Source organism: Medicago sativa, chromosome 4 (genome assembly GCF_051527215.1).
Source record: "Medicago sativa cultivar Bolivia chromosome 4, Bolivia_mono, whole genome shotgun sequence".
Lineage (NCBI taxonomy): Eukaryota > Viridiplantae > Streptophyta > Magnoliopsida > Fabales > Fabaceae > Medicago > Medicago sativa.
Genome location: NC_140752.1, coordinates 26,618,402 through 26,640,782, shown reverse-complemented (window position 1 = coordinate 26,640,782; position 22,381 = coordinate 26,618,402). Strand labels below are relative to the sequence as shown.

The following is a 22,381-nucleotide window of genomic DNA, read 5'->3' as shown; positions in this document are numbered from 1 at the left end:
CCTACTTATCCAATAGGTCAATGTTATTCTTCCTACGACTCACAGCTCTGTCATATTGAACCATTTCAGAAATATATATATATATATATATATATATATATATATATATATATATTTTTTTTTTTTTTGAGGGGAGAAATAATGTTAATTAGATGGTAATTTTTTTTAAAAAGAAAAAAAACAATTAAAATTCATTGACGATGATTGAAAGTGACACTTTTTAGAACAACTAAATTTTTGGCATCGTTATAAATATTGGACAAATGAAATAACATTTTCCGACTATATAAAAAGCATGCACTTGACCAAAAAAAATTAAATAAAAAAGCATGCACCATATGTGAATAAGTGTATCGCTTAATTAAACAATTGAACTCAACTTGTTAATGAGTTTTATCAAACAACAAATTATTCAAAATAATCCGAGTTCAATTGTGGAAGGTTAGTCTTTTAGCAAAGTGGAGATGGCACCTTCTAGAAGTTGAACCGTCATTGTCGAAGGAGGTTTTGGTAGATAAATATGGGACGATGGTGACTTATAGAACTCGTGTGGTGGGGGATGCTTGGCCTTTGCATGCTTCACGTTGGTGGAAAGACTTAATGTTATTGGAGGAGGAAGGAGGAGTTGGGTGGTTTAATAGGGAATTGGTTAGGAAGGTGGGCAACGGAATGGGGACCTTTTTTTGGAAGGATGCTTTGGCGACTAGTTTGTCACTTATGGAAACTTTTCCTCGCCTTTTTTCTATATCAAGTTGTCAAGATGTGAAGGTGAGGGATATGTGGCAAATGAACTTCGAGGGAGAGACGTGGCGTTTTATTTGTCGTATAGAGTTGTTTGTGGGGGAAAGAGATCTTTTAAACACCCTTGTTGCCCGGTTGGAAGGGGTTGTGGTAGGGGAGGGTGTGGATTGTTGGTCTTGGAAGCCGGAGAAGGAGGGGTTTTTGTTGTATTTTTATTATTAATTTATTTTAAAGTTATAATATAGTTTAAAATTAATTTGTTGTTATTAATAATAAAATGATATTTTCCTCTTGCTTGGTCAATGCTGTTACCGTTACACCTTTGGCACGTTGCAGTTAGTCTATATACTTGGTCAAGCCTATTTTTTAGCTATTAAAGTTGTATCAGTTATGAAAGTTGCAACGGTAAAAAGGCCAAGTCTTGTGTGTGTGTGTGTGTGTGTGTGTGTGTGTGTGTGTGTGTGTGTGTGTGTGTGTGTGTATATATATATATATATATATATATATATAGCAGAGCCGTGTATTACTGATATACACATGAAGAAGCAATTTCACCATTTTCTCACAATCAGAAAATCCCCTTATTAAGTTATACACACATACATACGTTTTCATTTTATGTTTCTCTATGCACAAATTATTTTCCCTCGTCCAAAATATTGAGTTTCTGGGTTACATCTCCTGATATCTTTGAGATAAATTTGAGTTGTTCTGTCACCTCCAGTTATGATTCATAACGGGGAAGAACTGTTGTATCCTGGGAGGATATGCGCTTATGAGGCGGATAAAATCCTCAAGGACAGTGACTATGTCACGCCTCAGGTTAGATAATGGTCTATTGTTTTGCAGACTACAGATGTTGACAGAAGATGTTGATAGAGTTGTATTTCGGTGTCTAATTATACAAAATTTCAATGACAGCTAAGTTTATTTATCTCCTTTTGATTATATTTGATTCATGTGTATATATTTACTTTTGATTACTATTTAGATATAATTATCATGACTAATTTTTACAACAATCTTGAGGATTTTAAGATTTATTCATTTAATGATTAAACCTAATCGCAACATTATTTTCTCTCTTGACAGATCAAGAGAATGTTGGTTTTGCCAGTCAAGTCCTAGTGTGGAGTCACATTTACCGGCTCTTGTCAATGGGGAGAGACATGTAATTTTCGACATAACACAGATGCAAGGGAGCACTGTTTGAGAGGTGTTTGTTTTGTTTTTCTGAACAAAGGAAAATGTGAAAGGGGTCCAGACTGCGGCTTTAGACACAGCTTACAGGATGAAGGTGATAAGTTTCCTTCCAGGAAGCCTGGATCAGAAAATACAAGGTCTAACAGATGAGAGATATTATTATGTTTTATTATGCCTTTGAATTCGATTGGCTACAAGATCATAACTTTTGGATGTGGAAGAAAACTTTGATGTGAATTTGAGGAACGATAGCAAGGTACGTGATTATTGCTTCAATTTATGACTCACATGTTTAGAATCAACCTATCTAAATTGCTCTTGGTAAGTCTTTTGCTGCTTGTTACCATAACTCATGCTTCTCAATTTTTCTTGATGATTTGCTAGTGATAAGATACTTAAAATTTGAGAATTCTTTTATATATGTGTATATATAAGCGTTGATCATGTGCTAAAGAACTTGGAAAGAATTTTTGATAAGGAAAATTTACTTGAAAATGAGTTTGCTCGATGCATGTTTCATTTTGAAGTCTGTACCATTATTTTATTGATATGACAGGAATGCAATCATCATGTTTATGCTTGCTTTAAGAAATAAATATTTTATAGATTTTCAATGAGATGAATTCTAAAAATGGATGTTGTTCTCTGTCAGAGAATTATTTGGTATATCCAACTGTATTTTAAGTTAATTTTCTCTTTCAAAAACTAATAAGGATTTTATATGAAAGGCAATGGATGAAATAACTATTTAGTATTCTTCAAATCAAAATCAGCACTTATGTTCTAGAATAGTGATACATATGTCACAAGTCAACTCAGTTTAGTTAAAGGAGGATTTTTTCTTGATTACAATGTACTATTTAAATATCAATATGTCTGACATATATGATAGGCCTATATGATATTCCTGTTTTGAGATATGTTTATATATGTGAATGTTGTAATTCCATTGGTAAATGCAAACATATTTTAATAGCTGGAAAAGTATTGTGTGAAATTGTGTGACTACTAATTTAGCTCACTTATGTCTAACTACCTTGTTTGGGTATGATGTTATGTGTTATTCTTATAACGTGAATGAAACTGAATGTTGAAATAATGTTAAGAATTTTGCTCTCCACCCAGCACAAATCACTCGCACCCTGCAGCCATTCCATTTTTACCCCTGCGCAAGTTAAGTCACGCTGCGCACCTTAACTTGCGCAAGGTATATTTTATGCGTGACTTAACATGCGTTGCGCAAGTTAACTTGCGTGGCGTTAGTTAATGATGCAGACGGACCTACTGTTTACAGAGGAGGAAGCCGCTAAGGAGCTGATAAAACAGGGTGGTTCTCACATCAGTTTTGGTGTACTGAAGAGGCGATATGAGGAGATCTTGAATAGGTGTAGTCAGCTTCTTGAGGTTGACACAGTTGATGAGGAGAACGAGCGAGCTGTAGTTAGATTAGCCTGCGTTAAGGCGTTTCTGTTGCTCTTGCTTGGCTGGACCATTTTTTCCACCAAGAACAGCAAAAACATTAATCTGCTTTGGCTGCTTGCTCTGCAAGATATGGACGAGTTGGACAACTGGTCATGGGGTGGGATGGGACTTGCTTTCCTATATGAGCAGCTATCTCTTACCTCTAACTCAGCTGTGGTCTCCATTGGCGGTTACATGACATTGCTTGTGGTAATAATTGTTTTTCTTCTTTTTTACTTATTGGATATAAATATATGTGATATAAATATTTGTTTCTTTGTGTTAATAATACTTGTTGTAATAATTGCCTGTGATATAAATATTTGTTTCTTTGTGTTTGCAGGGATGGACTTTGGCGCACTTCTCGAAAATCATTCCGAGGATTGATGATGATGCCTACGACCCTACTGTTTCCCCACTTGTGAGTCAATGGAAACCTCCGAGGGGCTTTACTGATCCTCGTCACTACAGAGCTGCCATCGATGCGATGGACCTTTCTCATGTCACCTGGATGCCGTACGAGAGACGACGACACCTCACGCCCTTTCAGGATATATGCTGGTACTCAGGATGGATCATGGCCGGTAGAGACAGGATGGTCCGTCACTTGCCAGAGTGGGTTCTTAGGCAGTACGGGTATGTCCAGAGAATTCCCAGGCCTCCTACAGACATAGAGGATCTTGCGGCGGATGATGTGGCCCAGACCTTCACTGAGTTTGCTCTACATGTCCTCAGCCATCAGCAGAGGGGTCATCCGGTTCCAGATAACCAGCCGTGGTTTCATACTAAGGGGTACATGAAATGGTTTGTTAGAGTATCACATCCTATTGTGAACCCCCCTGCAGCCATTCCTGACTACGCAGCTGATGCCCCTCCTCGTCCTGTCCCTGCTTACGAGGAGGTTCTTGTTGAGCAGCAGTGGGCCAGACATCCTCCGGACCCATACCAGATCATCAGCAACATCAGGGCTAGAGTGGACAGTGCACTTGGGCATCCAGATGTGTTTGGTAATCCAGAGATTCTTCGGATCATACAGGGCATACAGTCTGAGTGGAGCATGCTGGAGCAGATGCCGACACCGCGGAGGAGGAGTAGGAGTCCACGGGATGGACCAGCATGTTTTATGTTTTATGACTTGTGTAGTTTTATTTTTTGTTTGACATTTTGTTGGATTTCGTTGTACTCCTATTACACTTACGCTTTTTAGCGTTTTTATGACATTATCAGTTATCTTATTCGCTTATTTTATCCCGTTATTTTTCGTAATATAATTATGAGTTGATGTTGATTGAATGTATTATTGAATGAATGATGAAAATTCTGTTCTTGAATGAATGTATGAAAGAATGATTGAAAAAACAGGGAAAAAAGAGGTTTCTGCCTCTTCTGGTTGTATGCACAGAGTGTGCGTGAGTTAACTCACGCATGTACAATTTGGGTGCGTGAGTTAACTCACGCAATATTAATGAGTACGCAAGTTAACTCACGCAGTGTTTAACACTTGCGTTACTTAAGTTGCGCAACGCATGTTAACTAACGCATAGTATTACACTTGCGGTAGTTAACATGCGCAAGGGTAAATATGGAAGGGCTGCAGGGTGGGAGCAAAATATGCTGGGTGGAGAGCAAAATTCTAATGTTAATTGTATTTGAATCCATTGAGAATAATTTTAGTCTTGGTTTAATGTCTCCATTGTGAGGAAATTGCCACTTGAAAATTATTCAAGTAGACCTGTATAATAAATTTATACATAGAGTTAAGTTTTCTTAATGTGGGGGTTTGTCGCTTAGAATTTATCTAAGTAGACCTAATGAAGTATATTAAGGAAGTCAGTTTGACAATATATGAAATATTATTTAGAGTTGATGAACCATTGCGTCAAAATAATGCAATGATGTTAATTGAAATTAAAATCCAATGAAAATAAATCTATAAGTAGATTTATTCTATTGATGAATATGTTGTAGCTTAGTAGACAACGACTTGTATTAGTCATTGTGTAATCCGAGTTTATTTTTATAGACTTGATGAAATAAGAGGTAATTGACTTAGAGACGTCTTAGTCAATATTTGTGAATTTAGCGGATCCGTATATAAAACCCCTTGGGAAGAAATTTAGGGAAATGAGACTTTGCCACTCAAATACGACAAGTAATGGGAACCCAACCTTTGTGATTGGAGATCCCATGAAGAAGGTTCAATGGGTAAAAACAAGTTACTTGTTAGTTCTGTTAGCACTAAAATAACGTTGTCTCTTTCCTATAGTATATGATAATGGATGAGATGTGCTAAATAATATAAAATTGATGGGTAAGCTTTAAAAGCTTTTAATGATTACCATAAGCCCTTATGGGTGGTGTATGGTTGTAGCATACACTAGATGGAATCACCTATATGAGTGTCAAGTGGGGCCGCTTGCATGAGACCGTGGCGGGTCTCTAGAGCACTCATGAATACCAGGTACGCGCACGGCCTATTAGCGCACAACCGCGTAACAGCAAGAATTGTGGGGGTGTAATGTGATTGTGAGACCTCTTGCATACAACAAGTGTCTTGGGTTCCATAGCTTGGTAAACCAATTCACTGTGTATTAAGTCTCATTAGTCTAGGACGGGTTCCATAGCTTGCTACACCGTTCCGATGCATTACATCTACGATGTTTACCAAAAAAAAAAACTTTTTTTACCTTTTATTATAACTTTGAAATAAATTGTGGGGGATTGTTGTATTTTTATTATTAATTTATTTTAAAGTTATAATATTATAGTTTAATATTAATTTGTTGTTATTAATAATAAAATGATATTTTCCTCTTGCTTGGTCAATGCTGTTACCGTTACACCTTTGGCACGTTGCAATTAATCTATATACTTGGTCAAACCTAGTTTTTAGCTATTAAAGTTGTATCAGTTATGAAAGTTGCAACGGTAAAAAGGCCAAGTCTTGTGTGTGTGTGTCTATATATATATATATATATATATATATATATATATATATATATATATATATATATATATATATATATATATATATAGCAGAGCCGTGTATTACTGATATACACAGGAAGAAGCAATTTCACCATTTTCTCACAATCAGAAAATCCCCTTATTAAGTTATACACACATACATACTTTTTTCATTTTATGTTTCTCTATGCACAAATTATTTTCCCTCGTCCAAAATATTGAGCTTCTGGGTTACATCTCCTGATATCTTTGAGATAACTTTGAGCTGTTCTGTCACCTCCAGTTATGATTCATAACGGGGAAGAACTGTTGTATCCTGGGAAGATATGCGCTTATGAGGCAGATAAAATCCTCAAGGACAGTGACTGTGTCACGCCTCAGGTTAGATAATGATCTATTGTTTTGCAGACTACAGATGTTGACAGAAGATGTTGATATAGTTGTATATCGGTGTCTAATTATACAAAATTTCAATGACAACTAAGTTTATTTATCTCCTTTTGATTATATTTGATTCATGAGTATATATTTACTTTTGATTACTATTTAGATATAATTATCATGACTAATTTTTACAACAGTTTTTACCGTAAAGTCTTGTTATACTTTACTATAAAATTTGTCGTTTGTAGATGGGGTTTTGACTAGGGAGGAAGAGGTTGTGTTCCGGGAACTTTAGAAGAGTAAGGCGTTGTCAAAGGTGTTGGCTTTCTTGTGGACTTTATTCCTTGACCGGTTACCAACAAAAATCAACCTTGCGAAGAGAAGATTATCAGGGATTCAAGATTCTAAGAGGTGTGTATTTTGAAGTAGTGGGGAGGAAACGGCTGTCGATTTATTCCTTCATTGTGAGATTATTTTGGAGGGAGGCGGGTGATGAAGTGGTTGAATTTTAATTAATTACTCCACCAAATATGTTTCTTCATGTTTTGTGTCGGTTTAGAGAGGTACGGTCGAAGAAACTTAGACAAGAGGCTTGGTTAATTTGGCACGCGGTGGTTTGGGTGGTTTGGAAAATGAGAAACGATCGGATTTTTAATAATAAGATCCATGAGGTGGAGGAGATGGTAGATCATATTAAGGTTTAGTAGGTTGAAAATTGTGACGTGTTTGTATTACGAATCGTGTTGGAATCCCCGTTTTTTCCCTTGGTGGTTGAAGTGTGAGCATTGGTTTCAGGTGTTTTTTGGGGATTGTTTTCGGTAAGTTGTTGTTGTTGCCTGGGTTCGGCTGTGCAGCCACTGTTTTCCTTGTTTTGGTTGGGATGGTTGTTCTTTCGAGCGCCTGTGCTGCCTTTGTCCCTTGGGTTTCTATTAGTTTTTTTTCCTGCTGTTTACAGGTTTACATGGCCTGTTTTGTTTACTTGATCTCCCTATCCTTCTCTCCTTGAGAGGATTTGATGGCTTTAATAAAATTTTTGTTGTTCAAAAAAAAAAAATCTGAGTTCAACTTCTAAGTAGATTAACACTAAAAAGATATTATTGTATCACTTTTTTTTTCATGGATTACTATCACTTATACTTAAAAGATATAAGAATAATATTCTTTTAAATATACGGGTCAAAAGTTGTTGATGATCCAAAATTGGTTCAAACTGTTCTTAAAGACGCACCACATCTACGGTTCATTGTCGAACGCAACTTCAAGAAGGAAATGAGCTTCTTAGATCATATAGATATGAATCGACTTATCCTCTGGCGAAGGCGACGCTGCAAGGAAATGGAGAATGTAAGCATGAGTTGCAAGGTGATGCACGTCTTTTTGCATGATGTGGATCAAAAGGTTGAGAATTTTTTTGCAGAAGAGTTTCTTTGTAGGAAGAATTTGGTGAAAGGTGTTATTAGGCTTTGGCACTTTGAAACTCATGATCATGATGATACTATTGGTTCTCGTTTCTGATCATGAATCAATAATGTTTGTTTAACTTTAAGCCTTAATTTTCATTGTGGTTTCAGATTTTTTCACCCCTTGATTTGTTTTATAAGAGGGGTTCTGGTGATTTTTCTCAAGGTTATTGACAAGTTAATAAATTTGTGATGAAAGTAATGAGTTTGAGTGATAGATTCTAAAATTTTGTTTAAGATATGATTTTGTTGATGAAAATGAATGTTTTTTAGTACCAAACAATTGATGAGGATAAACTGTTTTTTAGATTTGGATTTGAGGAAAGAACACAAAGAATGGATGAAGAGAAGTTTTCACATTTACAACTCACATGCCTCTTTCTTATTTCTGTTTCTTTTTTATTTCTTTAATTCCATTTATAAATATATGTTTCTTTTTAATTCAAAAATTACACACATGACATCCTATTCACTTAATTGTGGTGTCACGTGTGCGTTGACTCAGTCAAAATTGAGAAAAAGAATACTATTACAAATGGGCTAAACCATAGGGGACTAAATTTGTAATTTTTTTCTTATAAGGGCAAAATCGCAACATTGAGAAAGATAGGGATCAAAAGTACATTTTAACCTAATATTTATTTAGCTACAACAATCAAGTTCATTTGTAAAAAACTAATAGAATTTGGAAAGTTAAAAATTATCAATTAATTGATAGATTTATAGGTCTTATTTGACATTTTCAATCTTGACAAACAACTTCAAAGAAAGGTTGGTCAATAATATATTGCTTATTAGTTAAGTTTAATGATAATAGTTTTAAAAATGTATTTTATTTATTTTTTCTTTGTATTTCGCATCCTCATAAAATTTATGTTAGCTTTACCACTGTATAAGCCTGAGCTTGTGACTGGCTAGCTTGACCCGGCTGGATAGTCCGAAAAAAGCCCTTTTTTAAGGCAGTGAAAGTTATGGACTGATTGATGAGACACATTCTTTGAGGACAAAAATAACTTGGGGGGGGGGGGGGGGATTTTGATATTTGTTACTCGAAATATGAACCAATGCTTGATGCTGACAGGTTTTAAAATGATCTATATGTTTGTGTAACTTATTAGTCTTATAACGTGAAACGTACATGCCAAATGAGTTTTTTTTTTAATATTGCAGATGTCGACTCTTAAAACAAAATGCATAATACTTAATAGATATACACTTCATATGTAATTTAAATATAAGTATCTTGTTACAAACCAAAATGTCAACAACGACATACCATTTAGTCTATCTTACTTCTCCATTACACAACATTTAGTCTGTGTTACAATTGAAGAGCATGTTTTGTCATCTTCATCCAAAATCAACATTTTCAACCCTTATTCGGTGATATCTCTTAACACAACAACATATAATTGTATGTGGGTAAATGCAAATCGAGGAAGATACAACTCAACTTTAGACATGTATTGCCTTTAACTTTTGTTTATTGTCATAGCAAAACACAATGAGATATTAAAAACTCTTCTTGAGAATTTGAACGGAAATACATAATCTAAGGGAACCAAATCCATCCTTGAGATTAAGACCTTTTGACCTATACTCTTCTAATTATGACAGTAGTACCAGTAATGATATTTTTCCTAAGATGATTAATTTTCAATGATGTTCCATTACCCGCTTGCTTGATTAATATTTCTTATCAGCATGATAGGAACTCCATCCTTCAAAGTCGAACGATGGTTTGGTATCCCAAAACATTGAATATTATTCATAAACTTAGTAGTAAACCAATCATCTTGAATATCATGTTCCTCATCGGATTTGCAAGGGATATTATTTTGGCTTAATTAATGATTTGGTCCCTTAAGTTATTTGTTGGTTACATTTTGGTCCCATAAGTTATTAACGTTACAATTTGGTCCCTTAAGTTACTTTTTGGTTTCGTTTTGGTCCCTTAACTATTAAAAGTTTCGTTTTGGTCCCTTAACTTATTTTTTGGTTTCGTTTTGGTCCCTTAACTTATTTTTTGGTTTCGTTTTGGTCCCTTAACTCTTCCTCCGTCAACCACTTTGGTCCTTTACGTTAGGATGAATGTATTAGAGTTAAGGGACCAAAACGAAACCAAAAAATAAGTTAAGGGACCAAAACGAAACCAAAAAATAAGTTAAGGGACCAAATCGAAACAGAAAAATAAGTTAAGGGACCAAATCGAAACAAAAAAATAAGTTAAGGGACCAAAACGAAACTTTTAATAGTTAAGGGACCAAAACGAAACCAAAAAGTAAGTTAAGGGACCAAATTGTAACGTTAATAACTTAAGGGACCAAAACGAAACCAAAAAATAAGTTAAGGTACCAAAAGAGTAATTAAGCCTATTATTTTTCTTCCCCTTTTTCCAAGGACAAAACATAGTCGTTGACAAGTTCAACACAATCAAGAGTTGAAGCAAGGATAGTTTTTCATCAAACATGCTTTGATTGCCAAGGTTATTGACAATATTAGGATAACAAAGTCAATCAATGCTTGTAAAAGATTTTCAAATTGAGGAATGCACAAATTCTTGGGTATATCTAAGAGACACTCTCCATATTCATTTGATTCCATTTCACCATATCCCAACTTCAAATTCTAATTTGTAAAATCTCTTATCTCAATTTATCTTTTACTTGACCATCACCGTTTAATCTCATGTTTCTTATAAGTTAAAACGTTGCAACTATGCAAAAAAAGTGAAGAGTTGATAGTTGACTTCATTATATCAAGTGTATATCCCTTTCTAGTACGGTAAAAAAAATTATCTGAGTTTTCTTCACCTTCAACTTTCATCAAATCATGCATCGCTGATGACTGCACGTTAACACTAGTATTTTGGTCATGTTTATGTCGTTTTTATGGCATATAGAGAGTCAATTGCTTGTGATCCATGGTTAAATCAGATCAAGATGAACAAGAGCGCAAAAGAGAAGCTAAAGAAGAATACATGAAATTTTGAGGATATCGTGCCACGTTTGTGTTTCAACGTGGCACGTTGCAAAGATGTGGAACTCATGGAGACTTTCAGGAATTTTCGTGGCACGTTGGACCACGAAACGTGCCACGATGGTTTGTTGAGTTCGCTGCCACGTCAGATTAATGAAGATATTGTGCCACGATTGTCTCGTAACGTGGCACGATGATGGGCTTTTCTGCAACCCAAAAATTCTTTCTATATAAAGCCAGATGCGGCCAAGGATTAAGGGTTGGATTTTGACTGTCATTTTGAGCATAGGAAGCACCAAGAGACCGAAGAACAAGCCTTGAATCTCACACCAACTCATAGTTGGTCCGGATTTATGTATGTTTACACTTGTCTATGTTTATGATTGTTTAGTTATGAGTAGCTAAACTCTTAGACTGATTGAGCCCTGATGAACCTATTTTAATATGTGAATCAGTAGTTGAAACTCTCTTTATGATCAATATTATTCAGTCTTTATTCAGAATTATTTGTGTTCATTGCTTTTCTTATGATTGTTTGCATGACTATTAACCCTAGCTTCTTTCAATCATATTAATTGATCTTAGGTATTAATTGACTATTAACCCTAGCTGTTAATCCTGAAATAGTAATTCTATTTAACTTTACATATGAAATTAGAGATAGGAAGTTGCGAGTTATGACTTAGGAATTAACGTTCGGACCTAGCTTCCGCGGTTATTCAATCGGTTTAAGAGATAAAAAGCTTATAACTTAGGAAAGGGTTTTGAGTCAAGAGATTGATCAAAACTACTTAGTTAATTTGTCTTAGAGAACGAATAATTATTGAGAGTAAAGGGAGGTAAACGATTCATATAGGGCAATAGCGGATTCACTGGCTTAATCATTCATCTCCAATCAATTCTCAAAACAAACGTTATTTTCTGTTAATTACTTTTTATTGCACCCAAATCTACTGCCTAGGGCAAACAAAATAACCTTTACACATCCTAAATAATAACGCCATTACTAAAATTGAGATTAATACAGTCCTCGTGGATATGATCTTTATTACTACTTCGTTAGTTTTTGGTACATTTGCCAAATCCCTATCAATCTCACAGTCAAAAACCTCAAAAAAAGAATGTATGCATCATTGGGGCCTTATCCCGCATAAATAGACTCGCTTCTCTTAGAAACCTTGCACTCAAGTTTTTTTAAATTTTATACTACAAGTTGAATTTTCATTGATTTCCAATGGTATACAAAAATTTTAAAGAACAATTTTTGCTAGATGCGACTTTAAATCTTTTCTTGTGATATAATAGTTATAAACAAAATTTTCTACATAAATGTATTTTCTATCCCACCATACCCATACAAAAAATAGAACTTTCCATCTTGAGAAAAAACATATATATTACATTATAGTAGTATACACACTATGTTGTTCATCATTCAATTTTTGTAAAAGGAAACCAACCGAGTTGAACTCTATCACAGTTTAATTCATCGACAATGAATTGGCATAATAAAATTAAACAAGATTCATAAAATAACTGAATAAAGAACTTAAATTAAATAGATCCAACAAATAAAATAGAGGTTCATCTTAGAACCACTCCCAAGGGCGCATGAGTGTTATGTGTGCTCGGGGAGCCTGGCTCACACCCTGGGGCGCATCACTGCATTTTTCGCGTGTAATTTGACATGTACTAGTAAGCACACATTAAGTTTTAGTAAATTAATACTATTGTTTCATACCTTCATTGTGTATTTTTCCATAATGATATCCAATAAGTTCTACTTTGTACTGTGAAGGTTGTTTGTGTTTTTTGGTGTGAAGGTTGGATAAGATATATAAAAAATTTGTAAGCAGTGATAATCTTTTCTTTTTAATTTTTTTTTTGCAGGAATATTTTCATTTTAATTTTTTTTTTAAAAAAAACAAGTTTTTCAGTCAGATGAACCGATTTAAAATGTGGGTGAAATTGAAAACGGAAATGCCAATTGAACTCTTTTTAAGTGTGGCCAACCGACTTAATAAAATGATTTTAAAACGGGTCAGCCGACTTAATAAAAAATTTTAAGTCGGATAAAAGATATAGACTTAAAATTAAAATACTTACTAAGTCTGCTACCTATAAGTCGGGTCCAGAACCGACTTAAAAAGTCATTTTCACCCCAAGTGTTTTCTACACTAGTGAATGTGACACCAAAAGATTTATTTTATTTTCTTGCAAACAAGTTTACAACTGGAAAGATATCGGATGCTATAGCACCCCAGTCCATGTGGGATCGATATCTTTTTTATATTATACTTGCACTTAGTCAAACTACCAAGAAATACTTAAAGTATTATGGGAGACATCAATTTAGCAACAAAAAGACTAAAAATATATTTGGAGTTGCATGATTAGTGATGAAAGTGAATTGCAATGACTCAAATAAAAATAATACAAAATGTTCATTAAACCAATGACAAATCCTTTAAATGACCTCTTATTTATCTTCAAATGCAAAGAAAATAACTAAAAACATAGCCTAAAATATCATATGATGCTCCATCATCATCTACTAAACTACAACTCTATCGTTGCAACAATGTGACCCATTTTCGGTAATGTCAACCACTTCTCTTTGTATGTAATTCCACCACTATTTTTGAGAGGGCACAAACCATTCAAGATATAGTCAAAACTATCCTCAAACCCAAATATTAGCATATAGTCACTCTTATGACTTTGCAACTCTTGAATTAGTGCTCTATGAACCATAGGATGAATTTCTTCATTCATACCCATGTGTTGAGCAACAGCCTTTAACTTTCACAAGTTTTTCAATATATGGTCTCTCGAATTTGTGCATATGATCAATATATAATGGATTAGGATTTGGGTCCGGAGTAGGTGTTGACATCGGATAAAGTGATGCTTTGCCAACATGTTCACTTTTCCATTAGGGGAAATGATGACTTTGTTTGTGACCATTGACTATCGAGAAATCTAGAATCAACATGCTCTCACAAAGATGGGATTCGACTAGTCGAAGCCTCTTTTGGTGTAGATCTCACTCTTTTTTGGTGCCCTTGGTTTGTACCTTTCTTGGTGATGGAGTCAACATTGTTATCTTTGGAAATGCTAACTAACACATAACCTCCTTGATGTGTTGTTTCATTTTTGTAAGGGACTTTTTTGAGATGTTCTTGAATATCATTCCACTAATCCGTGACAGAAAAACCATCTTCACCTTCTTCTTCACCAATACTCTCCCAATCGAATATGCCCCTTGTTACAAATCTTCATGGCAAGAACACATACATCTATCCGGCCAATGCAACTCAAAGTAAAAAATGTTTTCTTTGTATATGTGTTCTAAGACATTACAACTCCTTCCAAAGGTTGCTTGTATCTCAGTCAATTATCCTTCAACATTTTGTGTATTGCCTCCCAACATGTTGCCAAATCTCCCGCACTATTATTAAAATATTTCTTCAACTTTCCATGAGCTGATTCAACTTTATAGGTGGTTCTACAACCCATAAGCAAGAAATGGTTTGTCCATGCCCTCACAAGTTTTTCCTTAACAGTATTCAAAATTATAGTTTCAACATAGGTAAGAAACTTTGGGAAGGTTTTATAGACATCTCTGAATTGAACTATGACATATTCATATAATTCTTTTAAAGGAGATTCAACCATGTTTTCACAAGCTCTCGTGATGTTGTTAACTATGTCACCTCTATTAACCACCTTTACTTATTTATCTTTCCCATCTACTTCAACATCCTTAGGTTTGACTTTGCAGTCTGTGACGCATTTAGCTCTTACATTTTTCCCAACATGAAAATGAAAAAGTGAAGTGGTAGTTTATAGGAAAATAGTGGCTACAACATTCATCAAAGCAGTATGCATGTCAGTCACAATCACCTTAGGCATATTATCCTTTGAACTCAAAAAAATAAACAACATCTATAGAATAGTGAAGTTTTCCTCATTTTTAGAGGTTAGAAAAGCATCCAAATATGTCTTATCGGTAGAGATGACACCAACAATCTCAAACAAAGGCATTTTGTACAAGTTGGTTTTATAGGTGGAGTCCATGATCAAAACATCCAGAAAAGTGTTAAGCAACTTAATATATTCAGGATGAGCCAAAAATATGTCTTGAAGAGTAGTAGCCTCACAGTTTGTTCTAGTAAAATAAACATATTTGTGCTCCTCCAACTTTGTGATAAGATGTTGTAACTCTCTCTTGACATCTCTTGTATACTTTCTAAATCTACAACATGCATTCTACAATTCTTCTATATTTGTCAAACTTTCTTTATTTTCTTCCTTCAAATCCATCATAATATTCCAAGACTACACAAAGCTCTTTGTCAGATCAGCGAATTTCTTCATGTCTTCCTCTCTTAATCTACCTTCAAGAAGGTGACCATCTAACCTTGGCTCCATCTTTTGGTTGTGAACTCTATTTAAAATAGCCAACCACCACTCATTTGCTTTATTGTCTAAGTAATTATGCATCCTAAAATGACATCCACATTTTCTTGAGCTCATGTCTTCAAGCTTCGATTGTGTCTTCCTCTTTGGGGGTTTGTATTCACCACTCCTTTTGCAATGCAACATTAACATTGGTTTTTGGTAATTGTATCTCTCTATGGATATAGTAAATTCCGCTTTTGTTTCTTGTCGACATCCCCAATTAATTATATCATCTCTAATTTTCCATTTATATTTGGTGAAAAAATTGGTGTGTCGTTTACTTTATTGTCACGAAGCTTGGAAACACCGGAAGCTTTCACTTCAACGAAAGTTTCAATGTTTCACTTTAATGGAAGCTTCAATAAAAGGTTTGACAACATTTGAAGTATCATAGGAAGCTTCAACCTTAGGCGGTTTCAAATCGACATTACTTGGTTTTGACTCCACAACATCATCAACCACATTTTCGACCACTATCAATAATGATAAAACATTGGAAAAAAAACAATTATCAATAACTTATCCAATGACTCAATGCAAAAAAAAAACAAAAGGCGCCAAAATTTTAAAATTGGGCACCAATGGTAGTCAACAAACGTTGGCTCCCATAGGCATTTAAATGTCATTTCCTATAGGCTCTCAGAAACGAAAAATTATGGCAAAAAATTTGAACAATGTAAACGGGTTAAAATATGTATTACATGTTTATTGACGTCAAATGAGTGTAGAAACATTCTAGCAATCCTTCTCCAATTATTTGAGACCAAGATTTTGCACTGAAAACTCGTAAGTCAGGGTTTTTGTAAGGAATAGGCAGGGGCGGATTCACCTTGAAGCATGGTGTGGCAAGTGCCACACCAGATTATTCCCCATTTTTTTTCATATAATAAACCTAAACAATTCCTTATATATAATATATGTTGCTACTTTGACATGATTATTCACATGGCCTAGCGGTTTGAGTCTGCTTTGATGCTTAAACCAATTAGCTAAAGACTTTTAGATGTCAAAATCTCATCTTTTTAGTATATATAGTAATATATTTTGCTTCATAGTTTTTTTTTGCCACACTGATATCTAATGTCTGGATCCGCGCCCCTGAGAATAGGGAAAGACAATGGTGAATGAAGTGTGAAGTGGAAGAGTCTAGCCTAATAATAGAAAGCTACCAGCAACGGCAGCTAACTGTCGTTGTAGGCCAATGGCAATTAACTACCGCCGGGATTATTTACGTATTTTTGGGTGTTAAAGAGCAATTTTTAAAGTGAAATGAGGAAAATCCATGCTTTCTAAGGTCGGCTCCAAAACTGAGTTAACAACTCAATATTTGTTAGTTATTAAAAAAAACTCAATATTTGTTAAAATGGTAATTCTGCATTAGCATTAGTACACTAAGACAAGCAACATATATCTATTACCCCCAAGGCAGGTCGTATTAATGGTATTGGGTTTTAGATTTTCTCTAAATGGATTGTGAGCCTGAAATGAGAAAATAAGTTGTTCACATACTTATAGTAACTAAACCCCTACACATTTATGGATGAAATGGTTGTTCATTTTTTCATCTGATATGTTTCTTATCAATTTTTATCAATATATTGTATTATTTTTTAGCCATAAAAATGCCTACTATCTATTTAATAATCATTTTAGGTGGTTACAACATTTGATTTGGTTAAACACTAAAATGTCGTTTTGCTAAAAAAAAGTAAAACAGAGAGTTTAAAATGTTATCTTACAAATATCTAGCATTTTTTTTGGCACCTTGACACGCACGCATCCATTTTCCTTGAAGGAGTTTACATGAAAAACTACCGGTTAAAAATGATTTTTTTAAAAAAAGAAAGAAGTAGCAATCTATTATGTGTTCTTTGTGGGCATCACAAAGAGACAATTTCACACTTCTACATATGTCATTCGTCAAAGTAGATATAGTTTGCTTCCTCTTTAAGTGTGGTATTTAATTTGCATGATTTCATGTACCTACCTTTTCAGCTGTGGTTTGAGAAAAATATTATTGATGTCGATGAGGATATTATAGTCCATATGTTTTGGCCTTGCGTTATTAGGTATGGTGTGCTAGAAATAAGAAATGTTTTGAAGGGATTGATGTTGATGTTGCCACAGTTCAAAAGACACAAAGTTCTATTGTGAATTTTAAGAATGCGTGCAGCGATGATGGAGACACTAAGTGGAGGTCCAATTTTGCCAATATCTGATGTTCATTGGACACCTTCTTTTAGTGGTTTCTATAAGCGTAATGTTGATGCAGCAGGTCCGATGGATGGGGGTAAGTAGGGTATTAGGGTTGTGGTGATAGATAATGAAGGTGTCGTCGTTGTTGTTATTTCCTTTCAAGTCTTTTCATTAACAGATTTAGAGGTTGCAGAATCTTTAACTATTCGGAAGGGTTTGAAATTAGCGAAAGAGATGTCTTTTCTAAATCTTATAATAGAATCAGATGCTTTTTTAGATCGTCTCCAAAACTGAGTTGACAACTAAATATTTGTTAGTTATTAAAAAAAACTCAATATTTGTTAAAATGGTAATTCTGCATTAGCATTAGTACATTAAGACAAGCAATATATATATATATATTACCCCCAAGGCAGGTCGTATTAATTGTATTGGGTTTTAGATTTTCTCTAAATGGATTGTGAGCCTGAAATGAGAAAATAAGTTGTTCACGTACTTATAGTAACTAAGCCCCTACACATTTATGGATGAAATGGTTTGTTCATTTTTTCTTCTGATATGTTTCTTATCAATTTTTATCAATTTATTGTATTATTTTTGGGCTATAAAAATGCCTACTATCTATCTAATAATCATTCCCTGAAAAATATATATATAATGATCATTATTTATAGGGTCTTGTTAACCAGTGCCCTCGGGGCACTGGTTAAGGAAACTAAAAAAGGAAATTTTAAAGTAAAAATAACACTTTTTATGTTTGTGAGGAGTTGACAGCACAAGTTCCAATGTAATACTTTCTACATTTGATTCCTTAACCAGTGCCCTAGGGGCACCGGTTAACATTTCCCTTATTTATATTAATTTATTTCGTAAAAAAATGGCATTTGTCGCATGTAAAACTACAATATTTCCCAGTTTCTTTTTTTAATCGAAAAGCGAGAATTCCGGCGGTTAAAAACTGCCACAATTTACAAAAATTTAGCCGCCAATTTAAACATTGTGTATTACGGCCGTTGTAAAGACGGTCAACAGCAAACTTCCAGTTTACACCTAGCAGCAATTTTGAAACCGCCAGTGTAGTTCATAATGGCGGCTAAAACCTCCGCAATAAGCAAAAATTAGCCGCCGAAATTTACGTGTTTTGTTGTAGTGTATTTATCACATTTCAAGTTTGTCTTAGTAACAAATTAAAAAGTCGTTTTGAAAAAAGAAATAAGTAGAAATTCATTGTGTGTTCTTTGTGGACATCATAATTATACAATTCCACACTTCTACATTAGTGTCATTCGTCAAAGTAGATATGGTTTGCTTCCTCTGTATGTGTGATATTTAATTCGCATGATTTCATGCACGTACCTTTTTCAGGTGTGGTTGGAGAAAAAAAAAATTATTGATGCCAATGAAGATATTATAGTTCATGTTTTGGCCTTGCGTTATTAGATATGGTGTGCTAGAAATAAGAAATGTTTTGAAGGGATTGATGGTGATGCAGCTACTATTCAAAAGGCACAAAGTTCTATTGTGAATTTTACGAGTGCTAGTACAACGATGATGGAGACACTAAATGGAAGTCGAATTTTGTCAATATCTGATGTTCATTTGGACACCTCCTTTTAGAGGTTTCTATAAGCTTAATGTTGGTGCAGCAGGTTCCATGGATTAGGGTAAGTGGGATATTAGGGTGTTGGTGACAGATATTGAAGGGTGTTGTAGTTGCTGTTAGTTCTTGTCAAGTCTTTTCACTACAAAATTTAGAGATTGCAGAATCTTTATCTTGTCATCAATCTCCCACCTATGTTGGCTCTATTATTGGATATTGTATTAGTTTTAATTGTAGTTTTTGTAGTTTAATTTTTTTGCATGTTAAACGTGAAGCCAAACAAGTAGCTCATCATTTAGCTAAATATGATCTTCATAATTTAGATTGCATATGGATCGAAGAATCAGAGCCTTGTATTTATGCAATCTTGGTATTTGATTTATTATCAGACTTTCGTTAATGAAATTGTCTTTAACGTAAAAATAAAAAATAAAAATGGCAAGAACTAAATATAAGGTTTAGCAAAGTAATATTTTTTTTAGAGGATCAAGTAATGTTAATGATCCATTTTGGTGGCATCACGCGCTTATATATTAAACAAGAAATAACTAGACCGGACGCCACGATTAGGGTTCAAATTTTAACTCTTTCACTTATATGGGTGACCTTCCAATGACTATTGTTATTTCATCTATCTAAAAATATTCCATAAATTAATAGAGCAAAAACTAGCAATGAAGTTGTGGTCACCACACTCAAAAACTTTTCCTTCTATCACACGCACAACCGGTACCTAGCAACTCATTTTCTTCTATATAAGCTATCACCTTTGCAACTTTCTTTCAAACCGAAACAAACATATACACTACATAGCAATTGTTGTTACAATTTATTTCCATTAAGGATCAATGGCCAACATGAAGGTTGCATGCATGGCTGTAGTTATGTGCATGATGGCGGTTAGTACGACTCAAGCTCCGGTATACCCAATATGTGGTCAGCTGAATTTAACCCTAGGTGATTATTGCTTGGATTACCTAACAGGTGGTGTGAAAGATCTATCCTCATTGTGTTGTGATGGAGTAAAAGAATTAAGTACTGAAGCCAACACCACTGCTATTCGCCAACATGCATGCAATAGCGCCAAATATATAGCTATGCATACTTCTAATTTTAATAACCTTCGTGGATCTGGACTCGGACATAGATGCGATACCCTGATCCCGTTTCCGATTTCCTCCAACGCTGATTGTGCCATGTAAGTGTATTGTTTATTTTTTACAACGTTTGATGAACAAATTGACAATAAAAACACAATATTATGAATTTCATTATGAATGCTTCGCATTGGAGTTAAAATATAAAATTTTCTGACTACTTTATGTGTTTCTTATACTTACAGCGTGCGTTAGAGTTGAAGAGGAAGATGTTGATGCAGGCCTCATGCAAATTACATATAAATGTTATGTTGAATAAGAATAAAGAGTGGGGGAAGCTGAGCTTACATACTTCTCCTCTTATGTATTAACTAAATAATACAAATCGTCCACATGTATCATGTATGGATTTGATGGTCTCCTTGAATGAGTTATATAATATACTATTTTATATGGTTTCTCACCGGTTGCTAGTGCCGTTAAATTTAGGTTAATAGACATCATTCAAAATTTCTCGGTTTGACTAACATCATGATATTCATCATGCTAAACACCCAATTATCATTGATTCATTCTTATGCTATCATATCATCATGAACATAAAGCCAATTACAAGTTATCCAGTCATAAAACCACATTTTAATAAAGTTCGTCTATTTTCACAACTTTAAACATTTTCTAAGCAATTCAACCAAAATAAAGTATACATGTTCAAACACCTCAACAAAGCATATACACTACTCACATATGATCACAATAGTATATGCATATAAGCATCATAGGCCAATTTCGATTCAAAATTCACCTAAGTTCGTCTCATTTTATCACTTTTCAAAAGATTTCCATTTTCAAAGCAAAACCAAGTTAAAGTTCAAGGAAACCATCGAAAACCATTTCATAAATCGTAGTTACAGCAAACAACCCTAATCCTACCCTTTTACTTTGAGAAAAACGATTTTCGGAAAATTATGCGTTCTTGAACATTTTTCAAACAATCTCAATCGGATTCACAAAACCAATCTCAATCCAATATTCATTTGATATTTCCAAAGGGTTAGAAAGCATAAAGGCAGATAAATACATCAAAAGAATCAGTTTGGACGGTCCGGATCGGCCCCGAAACACCTGGAACTCCAAAAACATGGGTGTCTACACTGAGCAACTCGCCATAGCGAGCTACCACTCGCCCAACGAGTTGCACCAGACAGGTGTACCCTGTTCTTGGGTTATCTCTCGGGAACCCACTATCTTTCACCCCAAAATCCCGTTTTTGATTCCCTTGACCCCAAATTCGTTCCCAAAACTTGTTCATTAGTTAATATACATCAAAAGGCATCCAAAACAACAACAAACATGGAATCATATCATCAATTCTCATCAAAATAATCATCTAGTTCATGTTTCACCAAACACTCACAATTTTCAAATTTTCATTCAAATTTCACAACAATCATACCAATTCAAACCCCATCAGCATATAAACATGTATAAAATTTTAGAAGTGAATTCAAACATGTTTCAACTATAATCACTCATCAATTCATCATTAACACTCATTTAAGCAAAAATCATCAAAACAACTTATCAACAACAACAACAACTATGAATTTTAAGCACAAAACATATCAATTTCATGAAGTTTATCATACCCACAAATTCACGTGAATTAGGAGCACAAAATTCATCATCAATAATCACAAAAAGTCTCAAATAACACAAAAGCACTTAAACTCATAATTGAAAATAAGAGATTATAGCTTAATTATGAAAAGGAATCCATCCACCTTACCTCTAGCTTCAAGGATCCTAGCTTATGCTTCAATTTAGCT

At 34.3% G+C, this 22,381-nt stretch overlaps 1 protein-coding gene across 1 annotated transcript; it reads left to right on the top strand.

Annotated features, from left to right (window-relative positions):
• The first annotated feature begins 20,226 nt into the window (after positions 1–20,226).
• On the top strand, positions 20,227–21,015 carry LOC146927352 (non-specific lipid-transfer protein-like). The gene is made up of 2 exons (XM_085708146.1): positions 20,227–20,653; positions 20,798–21,015. The coding sequence occupies exons 1-2, from the start codon at positions 20,304–20,306 to the stop codon at positions 20,805–20,807; spliced, it is 360 nt and encodes a 119-aa protein (XP_085564272.1). The 5' UTR covers positions 20,227–20,303; the 3' UTR covers positions 20,808–21,015.
• Positions 21,016–22,381: the final 1,366 nt, after the last annotated feature.

What these genes read in the sequence shown, in the direction of transcription:
- LOC146927352 (XM_085708146.1), top strand. Translation starts at nt 20,304, where the DNA reads ATGGCCAACATGAAGGTTGCATGCATGGCTGTAGTTATGTGCATGATG.